We start from the raw sequence: 21,498 nt of genomic DNA on the forward strand, positions 1-21,498 counted from the left end.
AGGCATTGTGGGCATAAAGGGTGGGGAGCCAGCATGTGGGAACCCCTTTATCTCCTTTTCTGCAGTTCTTTTCCCTTCCTCCATTTGGAATTCTTCTATTGGCTGTCACTTTAAAGATCCACTTCCTTTTCTAGCTCCCGTAAGTAATAAGGCTCCCCTATGTCCTGAGTCCTGAAGGATTTCACTGGAACTGTCACTGCAGAGATCCAAAACTTTGGGGGCTGCTCTGTGTCACACCCCTACGTGGGACTTCTGTACAAAGCAAATCTGCTTTCATTGGTCGTGGTCTTGGCTGTTCCTTCAAGCTTCCCCATGACCACTGGCTCCCAGCCCAGTCTTGCCTTAGAGTGTCTGGGAAGTGAAACTAATTAGGTGGCCTGGAGGGGTAGGTACGACCCTCAAGGCATGCCACTGGGAAGAGTGTGCCATGGGCCCTTCAAGTACACAATGCAAACCATACATGGGGAAATATAAGCTCATTTCAACAAAGAATGAAAACAAAATAAAACAAATAAACAATATTCCTGCTTCTCTCCAACAGCCTCCCTAATCTACAGTCACGGTGACTCAGCAGAATCTGGGCTCCGAGTCAGGAGTCAACATCCTCGCCTTGTGGGGCAGAGGAAGTTCGCTGGGACAGGTCCAGCGGGCGTGATCCTAGACCCTCAGACACTATCCAGAACCTTGCTTGTGTCCCCGGGGGTTTCAGAATCAGAGGCTTCCACCCCTTGCCTCCCCACCCCTGCTGGACACTCTAACTTTCCTGTTCAAGGGTCCCCTCAACTCTGTCCTCCCCTTCCCTAATCCCAGCCGACAGACCTTGGCACCGCCCTCGCTGGCTCCTGGGTATAAACACGTAGGTGCTGGGCCAGTTGTGCTGAGCAGCTTCCGGTGGCGGTCAGCGCGCCTGCTCCGCCAGTTACCTTGCTGAGGCCAGGGTCGCCCTGGCAACCAGCTGCCCAGTCAGTCAGCTCCATCTCTGCAGGGTGCCGTGGGAGCCATGGCGGGTGAGTACCGTGGTCTGGAGTTTACCTCCTCAGCTGAAAACCCAAGTGGAGAGATTAGGGTCCCTAAGAAGCCTTGACCAGAGTTGGGGGAGGGGTAGTTTTAATTCTGTCTTAGGGTGACAAGATCCTTGCTCTCCTGACCTTCAGGAACTCAGGAGAGGGTTTCAGAGAGACTTGGAACTTGGGAGGCCAAAATCTGCCTTCCAGACAGACGGCGAGCTGATCCCCACAGGACAAATCTGGTGCACTGGGCACACCTTGCTCAGCCTCGGACTATTGAAAGTATTTCGGAGGGAGTGGCTGACAGGGGAAATAGGTGGGCACACTTCACAGTGTGGGTTCCTGGCTGCCACCCTGCTGGAGGCAAGCGGGAGGTGGGGAGCCAGGTGGCACTTGGCAACATGATCCTTGGAGAGGCTCCACCATCCCCACTCTGTCTGATGCCCAAATGGCCAGCTTCTAAGGTGTTCTGAAGCTTCTGCAACACCTGCACTTCCCCGGGGAGAGGAGGCGGGAGGGCTGTTACAGAGAGACACCCTGAGAGGGACAGCACTGAGACTGGGAAAGCACCCCCTTGCCTGGAGCAAAGCTCCACAGATTTTTCAATTTCCTGCTTGGGAATCCTAGGTCAGCCTTGGAAAACACAAAGTAGCACACACAGAACCTCCTTTTGCTAAGATTGCACTTGTCAGAATCTGAGCCAAGGACTTGCTTGGAGCACAGGGGTTGCAGGCAGAGCTGCAGGGAGGGACTCTCAGAACTCACTGGACAGGCCTGGTTGCTGCTCCTCTCCCTTCCCCGTTCCCCATTCTCCCCATCCCGATACAATCCAAGCCTCAGCTTGTAGATGGTACTACATTTTACACGTACCAGCTTTTCCTATACCTACATCCCTTCAATAAATAATTGATAAAGCAGACACAGTATAAAATGAACAACAGATACAATAATTCTCACAACACACTGTTTGAAAAGTTATCTAAAGGATTTAAGTTTGTTTGTTACTGGAATTTTCTGTGTGATACTTTCAAACTGAGGTAGACCAAGAAATGTGAGAGGAGGGACCCCCTGCAGCTGCCTTGGTGGGGCACCAGCAGCCACCCCGCCAACATTAGGGTAAGAACCATGCCACACTGTTCTTTGGAGAGAATCTCTTCTATCTGCTGCTTGGCTCTGCAGATGCCCATGATAGCAGGGCCTGTGCAAAGCCAGAGACTGAGCACTTCATCCAGTCTCTTGCAGGACTGGCAGCAGCCCAAGTACCTGGGTCATCCTCTGCTGCCTCACAGACACATCAACAGAAAGCTGGACTTGACAGAACAACCAAACACCCTGGAACGGGATATGTGTGTCCCAAGCAGTGGCTTAACCTACACCACCACAAGGCTCCACACCCATCTTGTTATTCCATGAGCTTTTGGAGGGGGGCTAGTGCGGTAGCCTAGCAGCTAAAGTCTTTGCCATGCACTCGCTAGGATCCCATAAGGGTGCTGGTTCTAATCCCAGCTGCCCCGCTTCCCATCCACCTCTCTGCTCATGGGCTGGAAAAGCAACTGTGAACAGCCCCAAAGCCTTGGGACCCTGCACTTATGTGGGAGACCTGAAAGAAGCTTTGGGCTCCTGGCTTCACGAAGATCAGCTCAGCCAGTGGCAGCCATTGCAGTCACTTGGGGAGTTAATCAACAGAAGATGATCTTTCTGTCTCTCCTCTCTGTATATCTACCTTTTCAATAAAATAATAAATCTTATTTTAAAGAGTTATTTTATTTCTTATTAAAGATTTATGTTATCTTTTATTCCAATAAAATAATACATCTTTTAAAAATACTTATTTTTTTATTGGAAAGGCAAATATATAGAGAGGAGGAGATACAGAAAGAAACATCTTCCATCAGTTAATTCACTCCCCAAGTGGCCGCAGCGGCTTGAAGCCAGGAGCCAGGAGCTTCCTCTGGGTCTCCCACGTGGGTGCAGGGTCCCAAGGCCTTGGGCCATCCTCTCTACTGCATTCCCAGGTCCATGAGCTTTGAGAAGCTCTTTGTGTTTGTGTAAATTAAATACAAAAAGGGGGTGGTCATGAGGGAAGAGGGATGATCAGGTTCTTGTAGAATGAGCTTTTGCTCTACTAGCCAAACAAATCCTGAGGTTACCCGGATGTGGGGCACTTGTTTGTGCATATTGGCACATAGGGATTCAATTCCTAGGTCTGGTTCCCCAATACAACGTCCTGGCAAAGCAGATAGACTGGAAGGCAGCAGGTGAAGGCTACCCATACGGAATACCGGGATTGAGGTCCCGCCCACTGGGTTCCAAGCTGGCCTGAACCCTAGCAGACATCTAGGGAGTGAACCAGCAGAAAGCAACTCTGTCTCTCTGTCTTTCAACAAAGCACAACAACCCCCAAAACCAACAGATTTGAAGTCCTGACCACAATCCCACTGATGGCTAGAGGGCCACCCTGCCGCTTAGGCCTGGTCTCCTTGGTACCTGGTCCCGCTGTCTCCATCTCACTCTTGTCACCTCATCCCGAAATAGTTACCCATGCTTCTCTGGGGGCACATTCTGAGAAGATCTGTGCTGTCCTAGGCAAGGCTGCTGTTTAGGAGGCAGGAAGTGAGGACATTAACCCTCCAGGTCCAGAAAAGTAATTTGTGTCCATGAAGAATGACGGGAAAATGAAGGCTGCAGTTAGGACTTTAGGTCACGAGTCTTCCCAGGTCCTCCTTACCTCCAGCAAACGAACACCACGCCATTGTGTCCACTGCACAGCAGTGTGTTGTTTGCTGCCATTTGTCTCTTGAGTTGTGCTGGGCTTTCCTGGGCTACACTTCATGGCAGATGTCCTATTCCTGCCTGTGTCTCACATTCCCCCCACCCTTCCCCGCCCCAGTCAAGGTCATAAGCATACTTACAGGGCTGTGGTGAGCTCCTTAAGAGCAAGCTGTGGCCTGGAACCTGTGTCTGCTTGTTGTTAGGAGGTACTTATGATGCTGGTAGAAAAAAAAAGTCAACAGCAAAGGTCAAACACAACGGAACACACCTGAGACTTCACAGGCTCCATTCCTCCCTGCCGCATTTCTTCACACAGTCAAGAAAACAGGGAGTATGTTTATGGAAGCAACCGCAGGCAAGGGTCCCTTTCCTTTCCCCCAGGCCAGCCCATGCAAAACAAGTAAATCACTTCTGGGGTACTTCCATCATCAACAAGCACCAACTCCCCTGACCCTGAGACAGACTGAGACGCAGGACCCAGCCTGTGAAAGCCCACACACTTGGCTTCTGGGCCCTGGAGTTCATCCTGAACTTCACCCAGGAGGAGCCTCCTGGGCAAGTCATAAAAGCAGGGAGGGGCCCAGGAAGCTCCCACGTGCTCAGGTGATCACAGTGATCTTGGCTTTCTGGAGCTTTTTAAGCAGGATGGAAAAGTCACAGGTGATCCTTCTCTGAGCACATCCTGCGGTGTTAACCAAGGGAAATAATATGACTCAAGTCATCTCTGCTAATGCACTTGGAAAAGCAGTGGAGGACAGCCCAAGTTCTTGGGCCCCTGCACCCATGTGGGAGACCCAGTCAGAGGTCTAGGCTTCTGGGCTCACCTGAGCGCTGACACCATGCTCTACAACTTCTGGATTTGGGAACATGTTGGTTTTCAGCATTTTGGATTGGGCATCATCAGGTGGTACTAAAGATTCCAAAGTCCTTTTCTCCATTCAAAAATATCTCTAATCTGAAAGGCTTCTGGTTCCAAGCATTTTGGCTGGGTAAAAGTCTCGGTGCATGTGCCTTGTGTGTCCACAGTCAGGAAAGCCCTGATCATCTTGGCCCACTCGGAGAGGACATCCTTCAACTATGCCATGAAGGAGGCAGCCGTGGAGGTCTTGAAGCGGAAGGGATGGGAGGTGGCTGAGTCGGACCTTTACGCCATGAACTTCAATCCTATCATTTCCAGGAAGGACATTACAGGTGCGACCGTCTCTTGCGTGACTTCTGTATGGCTCTCCTTGCCTGTGGGTTCATGGCCCACTCTTGTTCCTCTGTGCTCCAGCCTCTGTCTCCCCTCTGCAGGAAAGCTGAAGGACCCTGAGAACTTTCAGTACACTACCGAGTCTGTTCTGGCCTATAAGGAAGGACGGCTGAGCCCGGACATAGTGGCTGAGCAGAAGAAGGTGGAAGCTGCAGACCTGGTGATATTTCAGGTATGGATGTCAGGGATGACTGAGTTTTTGTTGTCCTCCGCCTGTCACCTGATTAGCTGTGGGATCCTAGAAAAGTCACTGCCCCATCCCACCCCATCATGTTCTCCACAAGTAAGGACAATTCCATTAGAGGTGTAGGGAGCCCCAGACTTATAGGCACTGTAGACATGGCTGTGTGACTCTTTGCAGGTCTCAGTGTACCTGCCAAATTGCCAAGAAGCCTTGAGCTCTTTTTCCCCAGGAGTTCCTGCTGTACACTTGGTGTCTGCACATCTCTCCTGCAGAGTTCGTGGAGTGATGTGGGGGACACGGACTTCCCTGTGGATGGGGCTCTGGCCTGTGGTATAGCCATTGCAGCAGCAGCTTTGTCCTCGTATCAGAATCGCCACATCTTAAGATGGGAAAGGACCTTAATGTTCTTCCCATGTGGCTTCTGTCTGAGGTCTACACTGTCTTCCGTGTCAGTGCACGTGTGTGGGTTGTACACTGGAAACCCATACCACACATTCAGGGCAGTGGAGGCACTGAGGACTGCGTGTTCTAACAGCTTCTTGGCAGGTGAGTTAGAGGCTTGTTCTTGCAAAATCATTGTAATATACTGATCTTTGCACATGGCGATGAAATATCCTGAGGAAGGAGTGTGTCCACAAGGAGCCACGTGGGTTAGTGCCTTGCTGCATTTTCTCACTTTCCCAAGAATGACTGAAGGAGAGTAAATGATGAATATGCTGCCCCCCCCCAAAGTCTACCAGCTGTACTTTCAGCTCTGACTGTGGAATAATCACAGGGGATTAAGTCTCACTGATTGTACAGGCGGCACACTTGCCCTGCCTGTGCAAATAGGGCCTCTCACAGCTGGAGAGCCACAGTCAGGGGAGTGTGAGAAGCTGGCAGGATCCTCTGACATAGAGATAAGGTAAGTGAGACCCCAAAAAGCTAGGAGGACGGTGTGGCAAAGACCAGCAGCCATCAAGGCAGTGGCAGACTTGGGGTGAGAAGGAGCATCGTACTCCAGTCTGTGTCTCTTCTCTATCCAGCTGTTGTGGAGAGAGCTGTTAGGTCCCGCAGAGGCTTTCTTTGTCTTGGTCCCAACTGTCGTGTCTAAAAATCAGCAGGAGGACCGACGTGAGCTTTCTCCTGCTTTCACGAGGACAAGCGATCAAACAAGACTTCCTTCTGGGAGATAAAGCCTAGTCCCACAAAGCCGTCTCCCATGCGGGTGCAGTGTCTCAAGGCTTTGAGCCATCCTTTCCTGCTTTCCCAGGCCACACAAGCAGGGAACTGGATGGGAAGTAGAACTGCCAAGATTAGAATTGGCACCTATATGGGATCCTGGCAGTGCGTTCAAAGTGAGGACTTTAACCGCTAGGCCATTGCACAGGGCCCCAGCCTATATTTGTATTTGGACACAGGAGTGCCACACTGGCTGGACAATCCTTTCCTCTCCAGCAAGTCAGTTCCTCCTACAGGGCTGTCAAAGGGCCAGAAAAAAAGATCACCCCCATTGTGACATCCAGGGCAGCAGGCCAGGACACTGCTTGTCTTTCTGTGGAGTGCTCCCCCGCCTCCTGACTCCTCTGCTGTCTTCTGTCCCACAGTTCCCATTGCAATGGTTTGGCATCCCTGCCATTCTGAAAGGCTGGTTTGAGCGTGTGCTCATTGGGGAGTTTGCCTACTCATATGCTGCCATGTATGACAAGGGACCCTTCCAGGTAGGTGGACGTTTCTAGATTCTGTACTAAGATGGGTCTGTGGGTCCACTGAGAGAGGGATGTGAGCTAGTTTTTATAGACAACAGGACTGGAATTTGTTCTGAAATATTCCAAGGAGCACTAGCATGGAGCTGGATTGGAACCAGAGGAGTGCGAACTCAATCTGTAATTCAGGCAGGGGATGCCACTGGCGGCTTAATGTGCTGCACCACAATGCCAGCCCCCTTCTTACACAGGCCTCATCCAACCCCATGTCCAGCGGCAGGGAAGATAGAAACCAATGATACACAGCGAACTCCAGCTTGGCAGCTGGCACTCAACACTGCTGTTGATGACTGTGACTGGCTATGGGTAGCGATGAGGCCTAGGCCTGTCCATAGTTCCTGTCTGTGGACCAACTGGTCAGCTGCTTGTGCCAAGTCTTCCTCTGTAGCCTGGGGGAGCTCAGGTCAAGTAAGAGGAACAGCAAACACAGAAGACTCCCATGTTCCCCTCCCTGGGGCTGCTCCATTGGCGCCCTGTCACCCAGGAGATGCAAGGGTCACCAAGCTGGTGTTCTCTTTGCAGAACAAGAAGACCCTGCTCTCCATCACCACAGGTGGCAGTGGCTCCATGTACTCTCCCCAGGGTGTCCACGGCGACATGAATATCCTTCTCTGGCCAATTCAGGTATGTCACTTCCCAGTGCATTTTCAGAGGAGTTCATGAATTGAGCATTTTGTGGGATTCCTAATTTTCAGGTGACAGATAAACAGCAAACTGAGGGCGCTGATGAAAGCCATCGTGATGTAGAGCAACAGGGAGCTGTCTTCTTCCAACCTGTCTGTCTTCCCAGGCCCCTGTGGTTACAGAATGCACACAGGGGTGAACGTGTGCGAATGCCTTTCTCCCCCAGTTACTAACACAGGTGACTCTGTAGCCTCAGGCCCTGCTTCCCTCCAGATGGTGGCCTGGTATCTTCCTCCAGCCTCCTGTCTTCTCCAGGTGGCCAAGATGGTTACACAGATACTCTCAGAATTCGAGACAATGACAGAAATGATGATGCGTTCAGGCATTTGCAGATGCACAAAACCCGAGTGTGAGGTGGGCTTTTTGGTAGGCCCCGAGCCTTCAGGATGATCCCCTGGAAAGCAGGAAGGGGCTGGAGAAAGGAGCAGAGGAGGCCAGAGAGAAGCATCATTTATGAAGACTGTGGCTGGAGAGTGGAGAGGCAGCGAAATGCACATCTGTGAGCCTTGGCACGCATCCTTCCCTCCCTGATGGAATACAACTTCTGGCGCCTTTGGCAGAGAATCCAAGTTGGCACAGTTTCAAGGCGTTCTTCAGTTTCAGAAGAGCCCTGCTGAATAGTCTAAAATAGGCAACAGCCAGGTAGAGGGCAGAAGGTGACACAGAAGGCGAGAGAATACAGCTGTGACCCGACCCCCCCTGGGAGCCCAGGCCTCCCTCCTGGAGTCTTGTTGGGAAATCCAGCTCTGTAACTTCTGTTCTTAGCAGTCCCAATGACATAGGGTTGGTTCCGCAACTTACCTCTGCACTTTGTTTCTCCCCAGAGTGGCATGTTGCATTTCTGTGGATTTCAAGTCTTAGAACCTCAACTGACATACGGCATTGGGCACACTCCAGAGGATGCCCGAATTCAGATCCTAGAAGGATGGAAGAAACGCTTGGAGAGCATTTGGGATGAGACACCACTCTATTTTCCTCCAAGCAGCCTTTTTGACCTAAATTTCCAGGCAGGGTTCTTAATGAAAAAAGAAGTGCAGGATGAGCAGAAAAACAAGACGGTTGGCCTTTCTGTGGGCCATCACTTGGGCAAGCCCATCCCGACTGACAACCAGATCAAAGCGAGAAAGTAAGATTCACAAGACTTGATTTCTCCTTAACATATAAAATCAAGGGCTACTCTTTCAGGCTTTAGCAATTGAAGATTTGGAGTTTTTCTATTCCATATTAATGAGTAGGAGAGATACTCTATATATTTTGCAGTTTCATTACTAAATGAAATCATTACAATTATTATCATGACATATACACAAAATCTGATTAGGCTCAAGAGGCTATTTATATTAGGTATACAAGGATACTAGAAAATATTCTTCAAGGTTATCTATACAGTTGGCTTTAAAAAAAATTTATCAAAATTTATTTGAGAGGTGGTATAGGAAATGTACCTGCTGATTCAATTTCTACATGCCTCACCAGCCAGGACTGGGCCAGGCTGACACCTGAAGCTGGGAACTCAACCCAGGTCTCTCAAGGTGGTGGAGATCCAAGAAGCTGAGTAATTACCACTTGCTACCTCCTGGCATATGTACTGGTAGGAAGCTATAGTCAAGTCAGGGGCTAGGCAACTGAACCAGGTACTCCAACACAAAATGCTTTGGAGTCCTCCTTTTTAGGGCTAAGTTTTTAGGTCTAACTTTGACTAGGCAGCATCGAATTCTCCAAATGATCTGTTTTAATTACCTCTCTGGGGTTTATGGCAGAAGGGAATTGGTCAAAGAAATGAATCCGTCAGACCTAAGGGACTTGTTTAGTTGTTAGTATATCTAATGTTTTGTTTCTGATATATATTTGTTTCAATTACTACAGTGAATCTTACTAATAAACCTAATATATTTTATTTTTCCTTTTCCTTTTTTTCTTTTTTCTTTTTTTTTTTTTTTGTATATGCACACACAAATACCCTGAAACTAACATTTGGCAAAAGTCTCTTCACCTTATCTTGATTTTAAAATATTTAGTTTATGGATTTGAAGGCACACACACACACTGAGAGAAATTGTCCATCTTGTATTATATCACTCACCAAATGTCTGCAACAGTCAGCGGCAGGCCAAGCTGAAGCCAAGAGTTGGGAACTCAACCTGGGCCTCCCATGTGGGTTACAGGAACACAAAGAACTAGCCCTGTCTTCTGTGCCTTCTAGATCAGAGGCATGGAGTAGCTGGGACTTTAATCAGGCACTCCAAAACAGTGCAGCCATCACAAGTGACAACTGAAACTGCTTCACCACAACAGCCACACTGTCTTCCAATGTTTGCAGAAAGAAGCCAACACATATACACCCTCTATGTGCTACATGAAATAAGCTCAGGATAAAAAATGGTACCTTCAATAGGTAAAATGGTCTTCCCCCATCAGTAACCTTATTTCTGGTCTATATTTCTGAAAGGTTATTTTCTGCATTGTTGCTGAACTGAGGACTTAAGGTTGTGCTTTGGTCCCAGAATTTTGGGATGAAATTGTAAACCCAGGGCCCTGCATGGTAGCCTAGTGGCTAAAGTCTTTGCTTTGCACACACTGGGATCTCATATGACTGTCGGTTCTAATCCCAGAGGCCTTACTTCCCATCCAGCTCTTTGCTTGTGACCTGGGAAATCAGTTGAGGACAGCCCAAAGTCTTGGGACCCTGCACTTGTGTGGGAGACCTGGAAGAGGATCCTGGCTCCTGACCAGCTCAGCTCCACCTCTTGCGACCACTTGGGGAGTAAATCATTGGACGAAGATCTTCCTGTCTTACCTCCTTTCTATATTTATATCTCTAAAAAACGTTTTTTTAAAAAAAGAAATTGTAAACCCAGAGTTTTATTAACTTTGGTGAACAATTATGGCATTTATATTCTTGTTAGTGCCGCTTTTCCTACTCTTGGGCTAATAATCCAAATAGAACATGACAAGACTGCCCTCTTGTGGATCATTGCAAGAAAACAAGAGAAATTTTGAGCAGGGCTGGCTCACACTTTCTTCCTCTGGGCATTACCCACCGCAGGAGATGGCTGGGTGTTTCAATCTGAAAGTGCCCTGGTTGCCTTTGCCATCATGGCAACTTTGCAAACATTTCTGAAAGCTTCAAATGAAATAAGTAAAATCAGCAGCATTCAGGCAAAAAACAGAATCTACTGGGAGATGGCTTCAGAGAAGCCAGTTATAGATTAGGGCTTCATGCCTTGAGAACTTGCTCAACACAGCTGCTTTGTACTGAATTCAGATGCTCCCAGGAATTTAACAAAGGACCAGGAAAGTGGAGGGCATTTGGTGCAATGGTTAGGATGCCACATCCCATACTGAAGTGCCTTGGTTTGAGTCCTGCTGCACTCAGAACTCCAGCTTCCTAATATTGTAGACCAAGGGAGGCAGCAGTGATGGCTCAAGTAACTAAGTGTCTGCCACTCAAAGTAGAAACCAAGATTGAGTCCTTGGCTCCTGGGTTTTTGGCCTGGGCATTTGTGGAGTGACCTAGATGACAGGAGACCACTCTTTGTCTTTCACATGAACAAAGAGCTCCAGGAAACAGATTAGTGTAGAAATTAAGAAAAATACAAACCAGGGCCCGGCACCATAGCCTAGCACCTGAAGTCATCACCTTGCATGCACCAGGATCCCGTATGTGTGCTGGCTCTAATCCTGGCAGCCCTGCTTCCCTTGCAGCTTGCTGCTTGTGACCTGAGAAAGCAGTTGAGGATGGTTCAAACTTTCGGGACACTGCACCCACGTGGGAGACCCAGAAGAGGCTCCGGACTCCTGGTTTTGGATTGTCCTAGCTCCAGCTTTTGCAGTCACATGGGCAGTGAATCAGCGGATGGAAGATTTTCCTCTCTGTCTCTCCTCCTCTCTATCTGCCTTTCCAATAAAAATAAATCTTTTTTAAAAAAGTGCCTGACATCAAGGCATTTACATTGTTAGGGGAAATGGTGGTAAATGTGATATGGATAATGTAGCAAGCTGAGCTGGAGGTCACAAACCACAAGGTCCTACTTGTACCTGTCAGAATACCCTTTCGCAGGATGCCTTATTTTTGTTCAGGACCTGGGGAAGGGTCATCATACAAATTCATTGGTGAAGCACCATGGGAAGTTTTATGGTAGTGTCGCACATCTCCCATGTGATCACATCACTTCACCAAAGGAGATACTGAGACGCAAGGACTAGATGGTGATGAGGTTGTCCCCATGTCTCTCTTCCCTTCCCTCACTCACTTCTCTCACTGCTTCACTCTTATGTTGCTGTGTTTGCTTTCCAACTTCCTAAATAAACTTTATAATTTTCTGTACTGTATATGTGCCTGTACTTGAAAAAAAAATGTCTAAGACTTACTTTTATTTGAAAAGCAGATTTAAAGAGAAAGGAGAGACAGATCTTCCATCCATTGGCACACTCCCCAAATGGGCACACAGGCCAGAGCTAGGCCTGTCTGAAGCCAGGAGTCAGAAGTCAGGTTGTGCCCAGCCTTGGTTCTTATGCTCACCTGCAGGGACTGCATCCTGACAGAGAAGTTCTCCAAGCTCCTCTATCGGGTCACCTCCCAGTTGCACATCTCATACACATCAGTGGGAACCTTGCCCAATCAGCCCACATCCATTCCAGCTCTTAATGTTGGGTGCTACAACCCAGCCATGCCTGGTCAACCCCCAGATCCAGGACTTGTGTGGTTCAGTGGGTGCCGAGACCTAGCCCAGCCCATCCTATACCCACTCTGGCTCTCACGTGGTCCAGCGAGTGCTGGAGCCTATCCCAGTCTGGCACACCCCAAACCTAGTTCACACCCATGTCAAAATATACTGCAGTCATGTTCCAGCCCAGTTTGCCACCCCCACTCCAGTTCTCATGCTCATTAGTGGGAACCACAATCTAGCTGGGGCATCCTCTTACCTCTCCAACCAGGCTTGCTCCCTGCCACAGATCTTACATATGCTGGTGGTTGCTCTGAACCAGCCTGACATAGCCCACCCCCTGCCTTAGCCTTAACTATCATATGCTACAGCCTGGCCTGACCCAGTCCAACTCTAGTTTCAACTCTCTCCTTGGTGGATGTTGCAGTCTAGCCCTGCCCAATTTACCCCCATCCCTGGCTTTCACGCAAACTGCTAGTGTAACAGCCTACGCTAGCATAGTCTGCACTGTATCCTGGCTCCTGCACACGCTAAGTGTGCCAAAGTTTGGCCTGTCCCTGCCCGCCCTCTAACTCCCCCTCACCCCACACCAGCCCACAGACTTGCTGAAGTCTTTCCTGGCCTGACCAACACTTAGGTCTGACTCATGCTCACTAGTGCAAACTACAATCCACGAGGGATGTTCCCAAAGTTCCCCCACCAGGCTCACTCCCAACTCAGATCTCATACGTGCCAGTGTATGCTAGGCCCTTACCCAACATAGTCTAGCCCGTGTCTAGGCCTTTGTGTGTACTGGTGGATGTTGTGGTTTGGCCTGCCTAACACCCTATTCTTGGGTGTATCTAAGGGTGCTGCAGCCTGCACTATTCCAACCCAGTACCCATGAACGTTGTTGTGTTCCATGGTCATGCCTACTCAGCCAGTTACTCCCTCACCTCTTGAGCAAACCAGCTGGTATGGCAGTCCCCTGGGACCCTGCACCAGTGTGGGAGACTCAGAAGAGGCTCTGGGCTCCTGGCTTTGAGACTGGCTGAGCTCCGGCCTTTGTGGCCATCTGGAGAGTGAGCCAGCAGATGGAAGATCTTCCTCTCTGTCTCTCCTCTCTATATATCTGACTTTCCAATAAAAATAAAATAAAATCTTAAAAAACTAAATTACTAAAAAAGTTTTATTTTTTATATTTCTTAACTCTTCCCTAAAGATTTTATAATTTCAGCCTATGTTTCTTGAAAATGACAAGCATACAGATACATTCTTTCACAGGGTTTCAGAAAAAAGACAATTATCCACTGCGAAATGAAAACTTTCAATGTTTTATTTTGACTGCAGCTGTTTACAGAAATATAGTTGCGAGTATACAAATGTTCCAATAGAAGCAAAATATCTTTTTAATATTTAACAAGTTATCACAGATAGCTAAAAACATAGATGCAAATGAAATTCCCCCAAAGAACAAACTGAAAATATCTGGTATCAGTGCTCCAAAATCCGAACTATGAAAGCCATATACACACAAACGTAACCCTTACATCATCGCAGGACAATGGAAGAAGGCAGTTCAGTGGCTGATCAATGTGCTCAAGCAAATAAAATTAAACAAAAATTTTAAATGGCAGAATGGTAGATAAACCACTTGAAAACAGCTTAACGAAGTATCTGTAGTATACTTACTAGAAGACGAAGCAAAAGAAGTGAAGCAACTGTCAAAGCAGCAACTACCTGGAGCTTCTAGAAAGCACGCAAACAAGGGGACACACACATTTATTAGATCAACATAAGTGAGCTCAAGTTCACTGGAATCAGCTTATAACAACCAAGGTCATAGTCACTTCAGGCAGGATAGTTCTTTAATGGATAAAGAAACCTGATTCCAAAGTCATTCTCAAACATCTCACATCGTGTGTATGTGTATGTTATCCTGAGGTTTATTAGCTAAAATAGTAATAAGCAATGCTGTAAGATATTTAAATGACTTCTGGAGAGAGAGAGACAGAGAGGGGATGGATATGAGGGCATATGCCAACACGTGAGTGCACAGACAGGGCTGATCTGATTACAACATGGAATTTTAAAAGGAGGTATTGTAAGTTGGAGTTGAACAGAATTGTGGTAGAATGCTTTTAGAATAGGAATATATTAGTTATACAGTGAAGTGAGGGAAAGGAATTCAGAAGGCGGAGGAATGTCATCAGAGTATTTGCCAACAGCTTGCCTGTGTATTTGCCAGCACCAAAGTTTGTGGAGTCTGTAGAGCAAGCCACATACATTTTCACTGCCAGCATGAAGAGACAGAAGAGGTGATTTTAATAAAGTGACTAGACATTTGTTTTTCTACTGAAAGTTGACTTTTTTTTCCTGAAAGTTAACTATTGATGTATAAATTATGGGAGGAAGATAAGAATAGTTATGGAGGAACCAATTTACACAAGGAAGTAAAAACAAATGTGTGAGTCCACTTATTTTATGGCTATGTAGTTACTGTGAAAAATTCCCCAATCATACATTACCTTACTTGATATTTATTTAGTAACTAACTCGGGTCTGAAGCATAAGCTCCAAGGACAGTTACATCCCTACTGCCACAGTTCTTATTTATGCAAGCTACTTTTACAGAAGTTCTGCCTATTGGAAAAAAGAATAAGGTGCAATGTCAACCTGGCTAGCCATCTTGTTGCCTCTCAGATGCACAAGCAAATACAAGGAAGGATAGTTTTGTTCAGAGGCTTGAATCAGCCAGAGAAAATCTGTGGTTGGCTGGTGATATTAAAGGGCAATGCCAAGAAAGCTTAAATTACACTGTTTACAACATACCTATTTTAGAGATAACAGGGAACTTTAGCACCCATCAATTACATTAGCTAATTAAGTATTAAAATAATTAAAAGCAACATAGAACATTGTACATACATTATTTAAATCAGTTATCTAATGTGAATTTTTTCATTAAATGTCAAAGTAATTTAACTGAGTTAGCAATAACTAGATTAACTACACGTGTACTGAAACTACTGACAATAAACTACTATTGTCAATAAGTGATTATGGATAACCAGGTTAAGCTGAAATGATATAGTCCCACTGTGTGACTTTACACTATTGCATCAATATCACCTGGACAGCTTATTAAAACATGGACGGCTGGGCTTCACCCGAGTTCCTGCTTCAGTCTGTCTGGGACAGGGCCCAAGACTTTTTTTCTTCCTGGTTCCCAGACAACACTAATGATGGCTGGTGGACTGAGAACCGTATTTTCAAAACACTGGTTCACACAAACCTACACACTAAAAATTACATAATGTATTCTTATATAGATGATGCAAAATAGATAAGAAGAAGGCTGGTTTTAATTAACTCTTGAACATACAGATCAGTACACCATTTCAATCTCCCTAAGATGATTTGTCAAAATGTAATTATTTCCCCTTAGTCAATCATTACTGCATTTCAATGGGTTAAAATGGACTAGTCACTTTAGAAAATATACATAACACTCATGCCAAATCAGCTATCTAAAGTAAAAAGAGACATTATTCCAAATAGCTAATTAAAATGTATTCATTAAAAAGGAATTATCACTCTATAGCATTCTCGGTTTCTTTGGAATGATTAAAGTGCATAATATCAAGAGGATATTAATAATGTTTATATAGGTTTGTAGTCTTCAGTCTAACAATCACAGAAATATCTGCACAAGTAAAACTGCTCTCTCCCCGAGAAACTACAATCCTGACCTTGCTTCTAGCAAGCTGTGGAAGAAGCAAAACAAACAGAAAACAAAAGGCTACTCAATTCTCATGGTACCTGGTCAAACATAACTATCATCTCAAGTTTGGAGGGTCTCAGAACTTCATTTCCTATAACACTATTTAAGTTAACTGGCAAGCACACTGCACTGCTATGAACTACTTCATCCCTTCTGATTAGAAAATCTGATGCTACTAGGACTCACCCAAACTATGTTTTAATTAGTGATTTCTTTTCATCCAATCAATTTTAATTTAGACTAAAAAGGTCATTTCAATACCTTCTCTATGAAATTTAACCATACGCATTTGTGTCCAAGGAATCTCACAGACAATAAAATATTCCTTAGTATCTAGATTAGACCTACTATTAGTTCACTGAGATGAAGATACACTTACAGAAAGCTAAATGATTTGATTCTGGCATCTTTTACTTACCCTTTTCCAAAGGAAATTCTAGCAGTGCTTCTTTTATTCTTAAGTCAAAGGAATTTCTGAAGTATTCTATGGCGACCAAGAAATGGAAAAAAAGAAGGGCTAAATGGAAAAGGTGATGGTTGAGATCTGCTAAAATGTTTGTATGTTTTGGTTATAGTAAAAATAAAATTACCAAAAAGGGGGTACTATCATGGCAAAAAGGCACTTTCCCATAAGCAATCTATCAAACATTAATGTAAAAAATTTCCTGAAAAACAAACGGAGTAAAAACAGGATCTGTATAAGTGAGACTAGAATGGCATACAGTTAAATAGGGATTCAAGAAATCATCAGAGCACTATGGCAATTCACAAACATCATAGATATGATGCTGATGTTCACTCCATTAGGAAGATAATCTCTACACAAACAGGCACAAGATCCTGCTCGTCCACTCTCTAGTGTCTATGGGCTTGCTTGCGTTATGTCAATTAAAAAGTCAACTAAGGGAGAGTCATCAGAACAGAAATTTTTATTGGAAAAAAAAAAAAAACCAAAAAAAAAAAACCCCTCTCAGATTACTCCTAGAAAATATTTATAACCACACTGAATTTGAAACTTTAATTATCAAGTCATTTTATTCTCATCCTATCTGATGATGCATTTAACATTCTACTTTTTCAAAATGCATTCTTAAAATAATGGTTTAAAAGATCAAAAGGGATTTTACTGAGAGGGACACAGATATAGCTTCTTCCCATTATCTTCAACATGTTTTCTCTAGGTAGATTTTCAGGTTCTGATGAGCAGAGAATACTACAATGATTCTAAACTACAATTCTAAACTACACCACCCTCCTCTCTGCCTCAAAGTAAAAATAAAATAAAATAAAATGCATGGAGATAGGAGGATAGAAGAATGCATGGAAAAAAGGAAGGAATAAAGGGAGGGAGGAAGGTAAGGAAAACCCCTTAATAATATTGTTTCTGTAACAAAGCCCTTTAAAAACCTGTGCTAGGGAGAATGTGTAAAACAGATTCTTATTAGTTGAATAACATAAGACTCTGACCACAAAGTAAAGCACAGAAGCACAATACGACCTCTAATTATTTTCTTCCTACGTAGGTATGGTTGAATAATGGAATGACAAAAGGAGTAACATACAAACATACACACACACAAGCTCCAAGGATTTATGTAAGTTGCTGAGAGCAAAAACTGAATGTAATATAAGGATAAATAAAATGTGGTTCACAATTTATTTAGGTCTTTCTGCCATGAGTAAATTTAATGTTGTTGGCTGCAAGGCCTTGGCTGAAGCAGGCTTTCCCATAGGCAGCTATAACTTGTAACAGTAACTGGGAAGTTGCATCAGCACAAGTATCAACCACTGAGCTGACTCTTCAATAAGACAAATACTCTTTGTAACCAAATCATATACTCAGACTGTTGTACTTAACATTGACCTTCAGGGATAAGGATCACTTAACAATGTAAAAAAAAATTATTTGAATAAAAATATGGTATAGCCTAGCACAGCCCTTGTATAAATAACCACAAAATTTATGAAAATAAAAAGTGGGTTTTCTGCCTTCATCCAATTGAATCACTATAGTTCAGGTATGATCTGTTCTATACTTAAGATATTATAAAACAGAAAATTGGTCCCAGTGACTTGGCATTGTCAATCTTCATTTTATAAAGATAAATCTCTTGTTAAACTACAGAACACAAGACAGCACACAAGCCAGTCTTCTCGCCATCACTTTCATCCATAGTGTGATAGCAACACATTCTAGTTAGAACTTGGTGAACAAACTTCTTGGCTCTCGTATGTCATCTCAGAGGAAAAAAATCAGAAATAAACATATAATTTTAATTTTTACCATTAAAAATATCTGCTGGGCTTGCTTTCTCTGGTATTACAGAAACCCCCCTAGAGTTAGCATTTTACATTTTAAAACTGAAGTCCTGGATTGTGTGGCTGATCTTTTTCATAACCTGAACTATAATGGGTAAGTTTCCTCCAACAGGGGTCAGGGGAGAAAAGATATACTGAGGAAAATACTTTTGGGTCAGAGAATTTATAAAGTAGCTCTGAATATTACAAGATGAGGAAATGTTATTAAAATTACAAACTTTTTAGTGTCCTTATAAATAAAAGGCATAGAATACAGAAAGCCAATTAATAATAACAATAACAATAATAACATATTAAATATATAGTGAGCAAAGACTGAATGGCTCATTCTTATGAAACACCACTTGACACAACTGTCTTGATAGGTTTCCTTATGCCCTGGTTTTGCTGAGTGCAAGGCACAGCAAACACAGCAAGCTGCCTTTAGCCCACTAATGACATCAAAGAACTGCCTGATGGAATGGCCACAGATGAACAGGTCATTTTTTTCAAAAGTTACTTAAATACTCAAAAGACATAACAAACCCCACCCCCCCTCACTGTTATCAGACGTTGTGGTAGAACATCAGACAAACTCACAAATTTACCACAAAAATGTGTGGCAAAAAAAGAATAGTTTATATATATGTATATATATAAATTTCTATATTTATGCCAATGTACTCACTCAGTACAAATAGCAAAATAGTATACCATTTCCTAAATACAAAATATAGCTTTCCAAAAAAATGAAACACACATTAGATATAAACCATCCAAAACTTGAACGATTGAAAACTGTATTCAAAATTAAATGACCCAGAGTAGGTCTCTTTCTGATAAGTTCCCTTCATATCGGCAAGAAGCCTGTACTACTGAAAACGTAATTCAATGCCTCTCAATCAGAGAGAGAAAGAAAGAAAGGGTTTGGGTGAAGGGAAGAATATATAAGAAGAGAAAAAACAAAACAAAACAAAAATTAGAAGACAAGCACTTTCAAAGAACAAAGGAAGACCACATAAAAGGAGAAAAATCTGGCTATATATAAACAAAACCAACACCACATAATTCAACACAGTTCAACTAAGTGTAAAGAGGAGGAATAACAAACTAAACAGAAAAGTAGCCTTCATTCACAATTAACAGGCTATTTTTAATACACTAAAAAAGAAAGACACACACAAGGATACTAAAACATTACATCAACACATAGAAGCCACACATACACGTTGGCCTTACACTGCACTGACAGCTTTCCACATGCCAAAAGGAAAAGAGAACATAAGCACAGGTCCAAACACAGGTGGTTGTGACAAGCAGGCATCCCACCAGTGGAAAGAACACCCAAAACTGTGTAAGTAACGCTACAACTGCAAGTTCTGGAGTGTGTTAGTTTGCTCTTCACAGATGTAACAAGAGTGAAATTTTCATTTGAATCCAATGATATGACCCTGTAAAGCCTAAGGTTTGTGGGAACCATCAGGTGTGGGACCACTTCAAACTGTAAAGCACTGAGGTGACAGAGGAATTGCACTCACTGCAGCTTAGGGAGAAGAGATGCTTCACCAAGTTTTAGTTTGCCTTTTCTTTTTAAAATGGAAACTAATATTATTTTTCATCACAGGGAAAATTTTGAAGACTTTAGAACAGCACCGTTCATGGGAAAATTATGCATTGTTTCTCAGGAATCAACTGCCAATAATTCCTAGTAAGTACTTCTTGTCCTGTGCTGCAGGACTGCAAGGTCACCCTCAATCTAAGTGGCCTTTTCCCTTAAGTTGCTACAGGGTCACAAAGCCAGCAGTATATTAGTTCTTGCCTAAAGTAAGTGAAAACAAGGTGGGAAATAATTTAGATGCATATAAAAAGGGAATATCAGACTTAGGGTGGGGAAAAAAACAAACTCAAATTACTCTGTCAGTTTAAACTACTGTAGAAGGATGCAGCAACATAATTTACCATATATTATCCCCTTCATTTCTATAGAGTAAGATAATTATTTCTTTATGCACAGTTATGGCTACACCCCATAGTAATAATAACACAGAGACCTAACAACTCTCTGAAATATACAATCAGTAGCATGCCAGCTGTTTCCAGTTTTGTCAGTGTCATTGGCCTTTGTGTGACAGAGTCCTCTTATCGGTGTCCAGTTTTCAGTACAGCTCACTCCTCTGAATGTTACCCCTTCAGTTTATTCCTGAAAAAGATTTCCTTCAATTTGGCCACTAGCTGTGCTTTCTACACTGAAAAACATCACAGCCTTAGCTACTACTGAAGCTTACTTTTTCAAAAGTCATTACTTGATTAAAATAATGCAGGAAAGAAAATAACCAGGAACAGAAGTAAACATGACAAATACTATTTCCTAATAGCAATAATAACTGAGTGGTTAGTCCAGCCTTGAACTTAAACTGTACTTTTAAAGAAACTGCGCCAAGGAAAATAATAATTTAGTCAGCTGGCAACTCAAATAGATTCTCAGTCATCACTGTGATTAGGAATACAAAATACAAGATGTTAACGTTGGTGGCTAGTCACTGCAACAGGCAGCACAGGTGTGCTCTTTTGCAGCCAGAGTAAGATCTATCCATTTACTCAAATATAGTTCTGCTTATTTTGTTTTTAAAATAAGTTCAATGATCCTCGTGGAACCACAAGCTCTCATGACATCTTGGAATCAGGATTTTCTTCATGAAATTTCTAAAAAAAAGAAAAAGTTTACTATAACTTACTAGGGAGGGAAAGCATTTATAAAATGCCTGTCACCTTAAATGCATCCAAAGTATATTACAGTACTATAAATGCTCTAATTTTTACTCTTTATCATAAGCAGACTTTTCTGACTCAAAATTACTTTTTTAAGAAGGGGGAAAGAAGGCATAATCATCTCTTATATACACTTCAAATAAAACATTTTGCACATCCATCAGATTTTTGTCATTCCAAGGTTTGTTATTTATAGAGTCAGCAGGAATGTCTAACAGTAAGAATAAAACTATAATAACATCATTCAGAGTAAATTATTCCAAGTAACTTAAGCATTGACTTGAGAGCAAGTAATTATTTTAAAGCAACAGTTTAAGCAGTGTTATTTCTTAACTCCAATCTGTTCATGAAAAAAAT

At 43.8% G+C, this 21,498-nt stretch overlaps 2 protein-coding genes across 9 annotated transcripts in view; one reads left to right on the forward strand and one right to left on the reverse strand.

Moving 5' to 3' along the window:
- Positions 1 to 874: 874 nt before the first annotated feature.
- NQO1 (NAD(P)H quinone dehydrogenase 1) lies at positions 875 to 9,538 on the forward strand. The gene is made up of 6 exons (XM_040982443.1): positions 875 to 1,007; positions 4,806 to 4,970; positions 5,073 to 5,203; positions 6,802 to 6,915; positions 7,483 to 7,584; positions 8,469 to 9,538. Exons 1-6 carry the CDS (start codon positions 1,001 to 1,003, stop codon positions 8,772 to 8,774), a joined length of 825 nt encoding a protein of 274 aa, XP_040838377.1. The 5' UTR covers positions 875 to 1,000; the 3' UTR covers positions 8,775 to 9,538.
- A 4,070-nt stretch (positions 9,539 to 13,608) lies between these two features.
- NFAT5 (nuclear factor of activated T cells 5) overlaps positions 13,609 to 21,498 on the reverse strand; it is an 82,578-nt gene continuing 74,688 nt past the window's right edge. For 7 of the 8 annotated variants that reach the window (XM_040982448.1, XM_040982447.1, XM_040982444.1 and 4 more), the window contains one exon: positions 13,609 to 21,075. The gene's annotated coding sequence lies outside the window, so the exon portion shown is untranslated. The remainder of the gene's footprint in view (positions 21,076 to 21,498) is intronic. The other variant, XM_040982445.1, reaches the window with a different exon arrangement.

Source organism: Ochotona curzoniae, unplaced genomic scaffold (genome assembly GCF_017591425.1).
Source record: "Ochotona curzoniae isolate NIBS_2020 unplaced genomic scaffold, NIBS_Ocur_1.0 contig_3622, whole genome shotgun sequence".
NCBI classification, from domain to species: domain Eukaryota; kingdom Metazoa; phylum Chordata; class Mammalia; order Lagomorpha; family Ochotonidae; genus Ochotona; species Ochotona curzoniae.

Excerpts from the sequence above, each read along its gene's own strand:
- NQO1 (XM_040982443.1), top strand. Across the intron at positions 5,204-6,801 it reads CAGACCTGGTGATATTTCAG|TTCCCATTGCAATGGTTTGG; the intron begins GTATGGATGTCA and ends TCTGTCCCACAG. Across the intron at positions 6,916-7,482 it reads ATGACAAGGGACCCTTCCAG|AACAAGAAGACCCTGCTCTC; the intron begins GTAGGTGGACGT and ends TTCTCTTTGCAG.